Here is a 13,126-nt window from a genome sequence, read left to right on the forward strand (position 1 = left end):
TTAGAAACTGACCAGCTGACCTGTAGCAGGTTGTGTCATTGTGGTCTGATTATTCTGTTAACTCTCAAGCAGTTCCACTTACACCTTTCTGAAACTCTAAAGCTTTACTGAGGAATCATTGTTTGTAATATTGTTTTTCATTATTCATATCATATTCATATGATGAAAATGCTCCCTTTTTAGTGAGATCAGTCAGCGGGCTGGTGACGTCCGAATAATTAGGCACAAACCTCCTATAATAGCCAGCCAGCCCCAGGAACTCACCTCCTTTTTGGTCTTGGGTCTCGGGCAGGCCGCAACCGCTGCGGTCTTACCAATGCATTGGGAGCATGTGTGCTCCGGGGTCTAACTCACGGTGAGCAAAGCCAGGGAGGGTGGCTCATATCGGCTTGAATGAGATGTCCGTGCCCCCTGGATGTGCAGTTGAACAGGGGGTTTGATTAAAAAAATTCAGTCGGGAGCATGTGTTCTTCATACCCTCAGTGATGGTGACTGAAGCCGAGTAGGGTGGATCAGATTACGGGTCTAAAAGCCGAGTTCTTTGTCGACAGTATGGCAGTAACACGCTATAACTGCACACCGTGCATAAAAGCGCAAACACAAACAAACACAGTCAAGGGTTTTCCACTCCAAACCTTCGCAAATTGGCATCAGGGATATATACAACCCTCATATCGTTGTTTTCATCTTTTCATTAGCTACACAACCCATCAGTCAAAAATGATATAGCTTTTCATTGGCCGGCTTTATCCAGAGACAAACATGGATGACGTAAATCTTTACATCACTCGTGTCGTCTGCCCTGTTTGGCTATTTTGAGTGACTACCCAATCACAACTGCACAGAACATTTTGTTCGTAAGAGCCTCCCAAGTATCATGTTTGGGAGTTTTGCTACTGAAACACTACACAGAGTGCAAGATATCACAGAGAATGGACATGAATGATAATGTGTTAAATATGTAAAACCTGAAAAAAGACAGATGTGGGTAGTAATACAAGGACTTGATCTCCCTGTGTAAAGTCCCGTAGCCGAACTCCCGTTATACAGCCGGGATTGACGTTCTTGAGCCTGTAGCAAATTCTCCTGTGATAGTTGCCCCAATGTGTGGAGTTTTGCTCTCAGGTCAAGAACGTATTGAATTTCATTTTTACTGTTTGAAGGTCCCTCCTCAATTTTCCCTCACAACATATAAGACACCGTGAGGCTTACACCCATACAACAATTCAAATGGGGAGAACCCCATGGAGGCCTGTGGGACCACTCATACTGCGAATAACAGGGGTTCAAGTCACTTATCCCAATTCTGAGCATCTTCGTGCACGAACTTATGAATCATGTTTTTCATGGTTTTATTAAACCATTTGACCAAGCCGTCCGTTTGCGGGTGGTACACACTTTAATACCCAATAATTTATACAGCTTGCGTATTGTACGTGACATAAAAGTAGTGCCTTGATCAGTGAGGATTTCTTTAGGAATCCCCATTTGGGAGATTATTCTGAAGAGTGCCTCCAGAACAGTATGTGCTGAAATGTTGCATAGAGGCACTGCTTCCAGATATCACGTTGCGTAGTCCACCAGAACAAACACAAAGCGATGCCCACATGCGGTTCACTCTAATGGCCCAATGAGGTCCATACCAATTCTTTTGAAGGGGACCTTGATCAAAGGAAGCAGGCACGAAGGCACTCTTGGGGTGGCCGGCGGATTCACCAGCTGACATTCACGGCATGCCGCACACCATCTGCAAATATCCCTGTGAATGCCCGGCCAATAGAAACAGGCATTAGATGGTTCAGTGTCTTTTCCTGCCCTAAGTGGCCCTCCATTGGATTATAATGAGCCGTCTGGAATAGCATGTCCCGACGGCTCTTCGGTATCAATAACTGGGTTGTATCTTCCTTTGTCTGAGCATCCTGCATCACTTGATATAACCTGTCATTTATAATAGAAAAGTACAGATAGGTGAGTGCAATGTCTGGTTGAAGACGGTGACCATCAATCACTCTCACTTGGTCGAAGGCCTGCCTAAGAGTCTAGTCTCGCGTCTGCTCCAGAGGGAAATCCCCGGCGGGAAATCCTCTAAGGGCTGGGGAAGCCGAGACTTCCCCCATCCTTACGTCATCCTGACGCAGAGCTGACGTAGATGGCCCTGGCTCCGTCTCCCCAGCCAGTGCATCACAAACCCCACCCATCAGCACAAATTTCCCTTAATAAAGTGGAAAATGCTGGCCAATTCATGCCCAAAATTAGCGAATGTGTGAGACGCGAAATAACCGCAGCTTTGACACTATGCTTTTGTCCCCGAAATTGAATAGTCACAGTTACTACAGGATTATCGTGGATATCCCCATGCACACACCTTACCTTCACCTTGTGACTAGCACCCAAAGCCTTGCCTTGAACCAGGCATTGATGGAGGGAGTTTTGGCTGCAATCTGAATCCACCAAGGCCTGGTATGTACCTCCCTTAATACTCACAGGTATGCGGTACTTCCCAGCTTGATCGGGGGCAGCCTGCAGCATGTCGGGGACCCGAACCAATGTGCCCTCCTCCATCTGCAGGCACTGGTCCTGGAAATGCTCAGGCTCCCCACAGCCCCAACAGATCGGCCCAGGCTCCATGACTGCGCCCATGAGAATGGGTTCACCACCCTGGGAGTGAGAGTGGAGAGGGGCAGGGGAAACTGGCAGGTAGTGCAATTCCCGGAGTCGAGGAGCCGGTATGGGAAGGGCTCCTCCCTGTTTCCGGGTAGGAGGAACAGGACGGAAAGCAGAGGGAGGAAGGGAGACGAGAGAGAGAGGGAGAGGGTCTCAGGGCTCACTGGCTCCCAAATACGTCGCCACGTGGTCCTCTGCCAGCTGGAGGGCCATTTGGAGCGATGCCAGACAGTGGCACTGGACCAACTCCGCCATCCCTCTCGGAATTCGAGCGATGAACTGCTCCAGTTTCATCAGATCGATGACCGCACCGATGTCACATTGCTCAGCCAGCAACCACCTCCAGGATGCTTTCCGGAGCTGTTGGGCGAAGGCGAACAGGCGGCCGTGCTTGCCAATGGTCATAGAGCGCAAGCGTTGCCGCTGCTGCTCGGGTGTCCAGCCGACCTGTTGCAAGATGGCTTTTCTCAAGTTGGCGTACACCAGGAGGTTCTCCATCTGCTCAAAGAACTCCAAGAAGGCCTCCGGATCATCGAGGGGGCACATTTTGACCAGTGGATCCTGGGGCGGGGCAGTCACGGGGTCTGGGGTCATGGCGGCAGCACCCTCCTGGTGCGGCAAGCTCTGGAACATCTGCCAGTCCTCCGCATGGGCATTGGAGGAGCACAATGAATCGCTGCTCCTGCTCAGTGCGCAGCTCAAGAGGGCCTGATGTTGCGTCTGGTGAATGCTGGCGAGGTTCTTGAGCACGTCCACCAGAGGTGAGGGATCCATGGCGACGTTCTTCCTCCTTTAATTCCTGGGTTTCGGCACCAGTTTAACAAAGTTCTTAGTTTTTGTGACAAGGGAGGAAGTGGGAGATGGCGAGATCTAACTCAAAAGGGCTTTGTTTCCAACAGCATCACAGTCTATATATATATATATTCCACTTTTCAGTGGTCACACTCAAATTAATGCTTTTCAGCACAATACAAATTGCTCCCTGGAACAATCTGCTCCGTGCAGCTCTCTCTCACCCTCACTGGCATCTGGCTCGCTCTTAAAAGCCCGTCTCCACTCTCACTGCAATGACAAACGGCTGTTAGAGACAATCATTGCCAGGTGATGATCTTTACCACTTTCATCTCCTGATCTCGCTCTCCATTCACAAACCAGCGCTTAATCACACCCCCACCACCACAAAATAGTTTTAGATAGTTTTAATAGTATAGAACACGGCTGACAATGCTTGAATTTCCATTTTAACTACCCATATAACTATTCATAAAAGTTAATTTAGTGCAGCAAACGTGAATAAAACATCAGGGAAAATCAGGTAACTACAGCAATGCGTGTATGTGAGGAGGAGAAAGAAGCTCCAGTTCCCAGCAATGCTTTGCGTTATGATTAAATTATGCAGATTAGTGTGTACTGCTTAGCTTTACTTGTTTTCATTTTTAGATATACTGCTGTTATTTTATTTGTTGTAACTTTCAGTTATTTGTCTTTTCGTGATTATTCAGAGCTCATTTTATACTTAATATGTTGTTTTAAATTTTTACCATCATTGTGATTTGTATGTTAAATGATCAGGTCTACGCTCATTGTTTACTCTTCTGAGTGTGTGCGCGATAGAAACCATTGAACTGCGGAGAATTTCCAAATAAAAGTCATCAATGTTTCTTAATCTTATGACTTGTTCATTTACTTTGCATGTGTTCGTGCCTATGCGGGAGCCCCCCTAGGCACGTTGGGACCTTTGGCGGTCGCCTGTTTTGCCTGTAGGATGGGCTGGCCCTGATTATTCAGCATAGTATATCTGCCACAAAATATAATTTTTATTTTCTTCCGTTCGTTTTAATTTGTTATTTTGTTCTTTTATTTGTTCATTTGTTTGTTCTATCATTAGTTTTGTTCATTTCGTCATTCTTTCTTTCTTTTTTTATTCATTCATTCTTTTAGTCTTTTTGTTTGTTCTTTTAATCTTTTTTTATCTTTATATTTCTTATATATTATTAAATTTTTCTTGTATTAGATTTTTTGTTATTTTAGACTATTTCATTCTTTTTTGTTTCATTTTTTTCCTGCATTCGTTTATACTTGTGTTTTTTTGTTGTTGTTTGTTTTGTTCTTTCTTTTTTGTTCTTTTTTTAATTATTTTTGATAGTTGTTTTAATGTTTTCATTTTTTTTATAACTTTATTATACTTTCATTTGTTCTTTTTTTTTAATGCTTTCATTTTTTTCTTTCATGTATTAGATTTTTTTTTATTTGTTTTTTTATTTCTTTTGCTCTGTTTCTTTAATTTTTTTTATTTGTTACTTTTATATATTTTTGTAACTTGTTCTTTCAGTATTTCCTTTTTTTGTTTGTTCTGTCTTTTGTAGGTTCTTTTGTTTTGGTTATTCTTTTTTAATGCTTTCTTTCATTATTTAATTCTTTTGTGCATTTGATTATTTTTTTTCACTTGTTTTTTTTTCATTCTTTGTTTCTTTTTCTTTCTTTTCATTCTTTCATTTGCTCTTATGTTTATTCTTTTGTTTCGTTTGTTCTTTTTCATTTGTTCTTTCTGTCTTTTTTATTGTTTTGTTTTTGTTTTATTTTATTCTTTCCTTTTCCCTTTTATTATCTTGCATTCTGTCTTTTTTTTATTTCATTTGGCTGTTCTTTTTAATGCTTTTATTATTCATTCTTTCATGCATTTAATCTTATTTATTGCTATGCCACTCTTATGTTTTGTTTTTTAATTTTTTGTTCTTTTCTTTGTTTTCTTTCTTTCTTTTGCTAATGCTATTGTTTTTGGTGTTGTAGGAACGTGAGCGACGTCGACAGCATGTGATGTTGATGAAGGCGATGGAGGCCAGGAAGAAAGCTGAAGTGAGTTATGCAGCACCAAGTCTTCCATTACTCACTGCCTCTCCTCTTATGCTCCTCCTCTACATTTCTCTTTTACTGCCATTTTCTTTTCTAATCCATTTTCCACTAAATCACATGGACTGTGAAAAAGAGTGAGTGTCATCTTATGTGCAGTTCTTTTGAGAAGCAGCAGGGCAGGGTTGCACCAGCTGTGCGTAAGGTCTCACGTAAATTGGGACATAGAGTTTACACTAAGGGCTTAGTAACTACTAGTTAATTTGTAACTTAGTCAGTGCTTAATTTAGTTGCATCACCTGTTCATAAGGTAAGACTTAACTAGTAGGTCATAAGCTCTCAGTAAAGTAATGTATAGTCGCATAATATGACGTTTGATGTTCAAACCTTGTTTGCTCATGTAACTGTCAGCTGTACGATACATAATAAAACAAGATTTCATTAATGGTATATTTAGCCAATATATATAACAATATTTAATAACTGTATCTAAAATGAATAAGGGGCAATAAATAAATAAGTACTAATACAACAGGTTAGAAAAATAGACATTTATTCATTTTAATGTCTATTTCATTTATTGAAACTTGACACCGGGCGGAGTACACAGGAAAGTGCACCGTTAGATCGGTTTCATGCTGAAGAAGTATGTTTTTTTACATTATGTTTTCTCCCGTAAATGTAAATGAGCGTAAATGCTAACATCATCACATATGTCGAAAGGACTGAAGCCTGTCAACTAAAACATGAGTTGATTGATGTCATTAAATGAATCTGCTTTTTGATTCCATCCGTTACTCCTGGTTGGTGGCTTCCGTAAATATTGAGTTTATTCGTAGGGTTACGTCCTACCTAAGATTAATGGTGCAATGCTCAAATATTTAGTAGAGCGTAAATTGTGACTTAGTGCCCATTTACGCCACAACTAGGCTAAGTTGTAACGTACGTATAGCTGGTGCAAACGGCCCCAGCTCATGTTGTTGTTGAAGGCATACCGGCTTTGTCAGCTCTTGTAAAATGTTTCTGCAGGAGAAAGAGCGGATGAAACAGGAGAAACGAGATGAGAAAAGATTAAATAAGGAACGTAAACTGGAGCTCAGGCGGTTGGAACTACAGATGGCCAAAGAGCTGAACAAACCTAATGAAGACATGTGTCTGACAGATCACAAGGTGAATCACACAGCAACTACTGAAGGTCAAAAAACTCACACCATTGCTTGAGTCAGTGTAGTAGTGTTTGGCCCAGTCGGGCTGCTCAAACAAACTGAGCACCTAAAGTCAAACAAAAAGTGCATTTCATCAAAATGAACTAAAAGAAGCCTGTTTTCCAGCAATGCTGGACGGATTACTTGTGAATTGTAATCAGGTACTGATTACAAATTACATGACAAAAAATGCAGTCAGTAATGCAATCTCATAAATTAAATTTTGTGGTAATCTAATCCGATTACTTTTGGATTACTTTTGCATTACTTTCAACGTAATTCTATTTTATTTTATGTCACATGCATTGAAGTAGGATAATCATTTTAACATAAAAGTAAAAAGAGGAAGAACATGTTTTTCATTATTTATTACTAACAAAAAGAGCCTCACAAAAAGAGCTCCTTATGACATTTTTTTTAAAAAGTGCATTAAACATTACATGAATGAAATAAACATTAAATCTAACAGTGATGACAGTGCATGACCAAAGTTTATAATTCAAAATACTGAGACATCAAGTTCATTTTAAATGCATTAAACAATAGCAGCATTACGATAATTAATGACCATAAAATCAGCATAAAACAATCATAAAATTAATTACCATAAAATCAACAGCAACGACGTTGCCTAGATCAAAGTTTTCATCTAAAAACACAGAAACACTTATATAGTCCATCTGCTAATCCAAAGCTGAGGTGCGAGTCCCGGGGCCTGGGTAGCTCAGTGGTAAAGACGCTGGTTACCACCCCTGGAGTTTGCTAGTTCGCTAGTTTGAATCCCAGGGCGTGCTGAGTGACTCCAGCCAGGTCTCCTAAGCAACCAAATTGGCCCGGTTGCTAGGGAGGGTAGAGTCACATGGGGTAACCTCCTCGTGGTCGCTATAATGTGGTTCGTTCTCAGTGGGGCGCGTGGTGAGTTGCGCGTGGTGAGTTGCCGCGGTGGATGGCGCGAAGCCTGCGCTATGTCTCAAGCCATTAGATGCGCGGGTTGACGATCTCAGACGCGGAGGCAACTGGGATTCGTCCTCCGCCACCCGGACTGAGGTGAATCACTACGCGACCATGAGGACTTAAAAGCACATTGGGAATTGGGCATTCCAAATTGGGAGAAAAAGGGGAAAAAATCCCCCCCCCCCCCCAAAAAAGTCCCACCGATTAAATTATTGTGAATTATAAACAATTTAATGCCATTGAATTGTTATTATGTAATATATAAAAAAGTAACTGTTGTCCAATTACAAGTATTTTAAAATGTAATTTAATCCAATTACAAGTACTTGATTTTTGTGATCTGATTATGTAATCAGATTACATGTAATCTATTACTACCCAGCACTGTCCGCCATTAATTATTAAAACTACAGTTCATAAAAGTACAATGTGTAATTCTCTCTCTCTTCCAGTCTCTGCCAGCCTTGTCACGGATACCAGGTCTGGTTTTGCCGGGAGCGTGTTTCTCAGACTGTCTGATGGTGATACAATTCCTGCGCTGTTTTGGGAAGGTTCTGGGTTTAGATATGAGCGCTGATGTGCCGTCGCTCGCTGTGATGCAGGCAGGTCTGCTGAATGTGGGTGACAGTATGAGGTTTATTCAAGATCTTCTGGTGCGATTGCTGTCTGCTGCTGTATGTGACCCAGGACTCCCTCCAGGACACAAGGTCAGTAATTGATATACAAACATAAGTCCAATCAGGTAGAAACGTCATACTATGACAGAACAGGCTGAAGGTCAGTGTGCTAATATAATAGTCTACCCCAGAATTCATTGTTTACTCACCTTCATTTCATTCGGTGAATCTTTACACGGCTATTTTCCATAGAATGAGCATGGTTGTAAAGGTTTGATGTCATTGATGCCAAGACACAATTAGTTCTTACATGTGTTGTTACTGAATGTACCACACCCATTTGAATATTCGGTATGGAGAATGAGATATTAGAGTTATGGTGGAGGAGAAGATTACACAAAGTTATTTATGACTTCAGAGGAATATAGAAAATGAATATACGGTTGTTTCTTCAACTACAGGCACTTTCATGTCCCATGGGTTGATTTTAGGGCTATCAATCTATTCCTTGTGTTTTTCAACAATTGAAAAAATCTGCCATTGCTGAAGAAGTAATCCAAAGTATTTAGATTACTAACAATGAGTAATCTAACAGAGTATGTTAAAAATGATATTTTACAGCATGTAATCTGTAGTAAAATACTTTTTAAAAGTAACCCTCCCAACCCTGCTTGTTACTCCATTAAACATAAACCAAAAATAGGAGTGGTGGTGGCGTAGTGGACTAAAGCACTGAACAGGTAAGCAGAAGGTTGCTGGTTCAATCCCCACAGCCACCACCATTGTGTCCTTGAGCAAGGCACTTAACTCCAGGTTCCTCCAGGGGGGATTGTCCCTGTAATAAGGGCACTGTAAGTCGCTTTGGATAAAAGCATCTGCCAAATGCATAAATGTAAATGCAAATATTAAAATGGCAGATGTTCCCAAATAAAACAGTTCTCCTGAGTCTTAATCAAAGTGTCTTGTCCAAATGCAATGTTATATGATGCATATATCTTCAAATAATCTTGGAGAAAATGCATCACTACCTCGGATATCTTTTTTTGTCATGCTCTGGTTACAAAGCGAACCAATCACAGCTGCTGTGGTCTGCGTTGACGCGGCGTGCAAGAGGTGCACGTCATGCTACGCATAGGTTCGACACAGACATATAAATCGGCCTTAAGAGTGTGGAAAAATATTTTATAGAGACTTTAATTTCTAGAAGTCCACTGTGCTAAAAATGCCTGAAATTGAAGAATCCTCCATATATGGGCTACTTTTTTTGGTTCTTTTATGGGTTTTCTGGTCCTTTTGGAGTTTAATATTCTTAGAAAATTCTCCTATTGTGTTCCACGGGAAAAACAAATGACAGAATGCAGGTTTGGAATGGCATGAGGGTGAGTAAATAATGGCAGAATTTTCATTTTTTGGATGTACTCCCTCTGGAATACCATTTATGTTCTCTAAGTCGCATTATCTGAAATATCTGTGAGAATTTAGTTCAGCAGCAATGTTCTTGTGCTAATCTCACATCCTTTAACACTCTTAATAGAAAGCCTTTTTTTAACTCCCCATTAAAAAAAAAAAGAACAAAAAATTTAAGTGACTTTCTGTAACCACGATAATTATATTCTCTGTTAATGTTACACCACATTTCTAATTGTATCATCCTGTTCTTTTGTTTGGATGTTTTGAACACTTTAGGCTAAGGCGGCTCTTGAAGATCATTTGACTAATATCAGCCTGAATCCGGACAATGTTTCCGAGGTGCTACAGATTTACATGGAAGCTCACTGTGGACAGACGGAGTTAGCGTTGCTGTCTGAGAGCCTGAAGACCAAAGCGTTCCAGGCGCATACACCCTCACAGAAAGCCTCCATACTGGCCTTCCTGGTTAATGAGCTGTCCTGCAGTAAAAGCGTTGTCAAGTGAGCTCACCTCAGTTAACTTGCTCTGTATGCTTATCAGAGGGATTCACTCAATACTCTAATGTAAAACTGATGTTTAAGTGACTGAGAATATACTACAAACTATGAGGATGAAGTGTGTAATGTCAGCGCCTCTAGTGGCACCAAACGGAATTGCAGTCTGTTACAAGATATTATTCTGTTTTGCACAGTGAGATCGACAAAAACATTGACAATATGACCAACCTGCGACGAGACAAATGGGTGATTGAGGGAAAACTGCGGAAGTAAGATGCTTGTTTATACTGATCACATGCATACATGTACATTTCCACACTTGCAGGGGTGGGGGGTTGCATCATTGTCGGAGGTGCGTGGATACAAAAGCGGAGGGGAGTGGATACAGTGACACCCGGGACGGAGAGGTACAGCTGTGAGTGGGGTGGCCAATGGGGTGGCCAGGCTTCTGTCCGGGGGGGCCACGGCCACTCCTGGCAACCCCTCTAGCACCGCCCCTGTCTCTGGGTCCTCATAGGAAAACACAATTCAAAATTATATTTGTCATCCTGCACATTGTTAAAAATAAAACTTTTGTAAACAAAACGCATGATTACTATAATACATAAAATTACACATAAAAACAGAATGTTATTCTAATATGATGTAGTGTTTGGTTGGATTGTAATACATGTGTTATTATTGTGTGTTGTTCAGATTAAGGAGCATTTACTCAAAGAGGATGGGGAAGAGAGAGAGCAATGTCGGAGAGGAGGGTCAGACCCTCGGCATGCCCGTGATGGGCCGCAAACGCAAGCGCAAAGCAGGCGAGAGTGAAGATGACGACGAGGAAGATGATGACAGTGATGAGCAGGTAGATGAAGAGTACGAGGAAGAGGATTACAGAGTGAAGAAAGGGAAGAAAGCCGAGGCTTGTGAGGAAGAGGTAGAGCATGGTTCTGTCACATGATCACTGGTTTGCATGTCAGCTGTCAGTATTGGTTATGTCATATCAAGAGCTGTTCTTCTGTGTCTTGTCTCTCAGGATGAAGGTGATCAAACCACAAGCATTGTGGAGCTGGAAAGACAGATTGAGAAGCTTAGCAAGGTAAATAAACTACTTGTAATTACAGTAATTCCAACATTGCATGAACAAACCATTAAAAAATCTTAACACACTATTCAGTGGCTAATTTTTTAATCACTTAGCATGAAATTTGGTAGAATTTGTGAGTGGTTTAATCACATTGTAGAGGGTTGTGTTTCCACATTGTCATTCGGGAGCAACACAGAAGTGCAGACCATTGTTTTTAACATGCTCCTTAACGTCATATGAAAAAAAACAAAAACAGAATGGGCTGGTTGGTTCAAGCAGGTATAGCTGCAGGCCGGAGACCTTCAAATGGGGGCGGAATCTCCAAAAGGGGGTTGCGCCAACTCACGGTTAAGGTTAGGGAAAGGGTTAAGTTAGGGGCTCCCTATATCTTCAATGGTGATTCGGAGCTCACGTCCCTTTTTGGAGCTATGCCTGCAGCTATACCCTTCTCGGTTGGTTGGTTGCTGTTCATGGCGGTCAGATTTCCCTTTTCAATCTTGGACGGAGTCTGTGCCCTGTGTGCGGGGGATATCGCAGATGTAATCAGAAATGGGTGGAAAATTTGTTTCTCAGGAATGCTAACTGCATAGAAATGTTCCATTTTTAATTTCACGCATTTTTAAGCACTTTTCAACAAATCAAGCTGATTTTCCAGGTATTCCAGTACTTCAAATTTCTAAAAGCTAAATTCAAGTACTTTAACCCTTAAATGCATACCTCAGGTCTTTAGTGACCTGGGACCATATTCCACCCCCTGTACCTCATCCCAAAAATACAAAATTGCAAAAAAGAAATGTTTTATACCTGCTTAATTTTTTTGCACGTCCATAAATCATATTTTTACGATTATTTCATATCTGTATAATTTTACTATCACAGGATATATATTTATTTGTTTATAACTAGACAAATAAGTACTATATTCATACATATGACTACTATATCACGTTGATTTTCTGTGTGACAGTGGTGAATTATCAGTATCCCATATGTGTGTACACATACATACTGTATTATATATGCTGTTTCTTATTTAAGGTGGCACTGATGTGTCAGTGATTTACAGCTGACATTGCTTTATGACTAAGAAACAACATGCAAGTAAACTATAGCAAGTTTAATACATGAACAGTATGATTTGGCTATGGTCGTTTTGGTGTACTAATGAAATTATGTACATTGCATCTTTTTAGATTTAAAAAGTGCCTGAGAAAATACATGTGTAGATTATGTGTAGCTCAATATGTGTTTGACAGTCAGTTGCGTCTCATTAAATTTCAGCGTGGAAGTAATGAAACCTGATTTATATTTGTTGCATCATCTCTTTGACAAATGAAAAATAAAACATCAGATTATATGATATTCTATTACTTTCGAATTGTCTTGAAAATATTTAGAAAATTTGACACTATAAGTGCCGTGTCGCTAAAGACCCGAGTATGTAATAATGTTTGGCAAAACTCCCATGCATTTAAGGGTTAAGCACTTCAAGGACCTTGTTTGAACTCTAATTAATTTGTACTTCTGTCTACCACAGCAACAGAGTCAGATGCGTCGCAAGCTGTTCGAGGCCTCTCACTCCTTGCGCTCGGTAATGTTCGGTCAGGACCGGTATAAAAGACGTTACTGGGTGCTGCCCCAGTGTGGGGGCGTCTTTGTGGAAGGACTTAAGAGTGGAGAGGGTGAGACTGACAACACTACACTGAGAGCACATACACACAGAAACGTTTGGTCTTTGACAACTGCATTTAAACACGGGATTTTCAGCATTTTCAGAGGAAAGAGACTCATAGAACTATCAAGATCTGATAATGACTCAAAACAATGATCTCACAGACTTTCGAGCTTCACTCC

General features: G+C 40.9%; 1 protein-coding gene across 1 annotated transcript in view; it reads left to right on the forward strand.

The window, feature by feature from the left end:
* The window catches only part of LOC127447535 (bromodomain adjacent to zinc finger domain protein 2B), a 93,294-nt gene that overhangs the window by 64,748 nt on the left and 15,420 nt on the right, over window positions 1-13,126 (forward strand). The window contains exons 20-27 of the mRNA XM_051709484.1: window positions 5,455-5,520; window positions 6,544-6,684; window positions 8,126-8,380; window positions 9,977-10,200; window positions 10,392-10,466; window positions 10,894-11,122; window positions 11,222-11,284; window positions 12,810-12,954. Coding sequence (XP_051565444.1) covers window positions 5,455-5,520; window positions 6,544-6,684; window positions 8,126-8,380; window positions 9,977-10,200; window positions 10,392-10,466; window positions 10,894-11,122; window positions 11,222-11,284; window positions 12,810-12,954 — 1,198 coding nt within the window. The remainder of the gene's footprint in view (window positions 1-5,454; window positions 5,521-6,543; window positions 6,685-8,125; window positions 8,381-9,976; window positions 10,201-10,391; window positions 10,467-10,893; window positions 11,123-11,221; window positions 11,285-12,809; window positions 12,955-13,126) is intronic.

Source organism: Myxocyprinus asiaticus, chromosome 10, assembly GCF_019703515.2.
Source record: "Myxocyprinus asiaticus isolate MX2 ecotype Aquarium Trade chromosome 10, UBuf_Myxa_2, whole genome shotgun sequence".
Lineage (NCBI taxonomy): Eukaryota > Metazoa > Chordata > Actinopteri > Cypriniformes > Catostomidae > Myxocyprinus > Myxocyprinus asiaticus.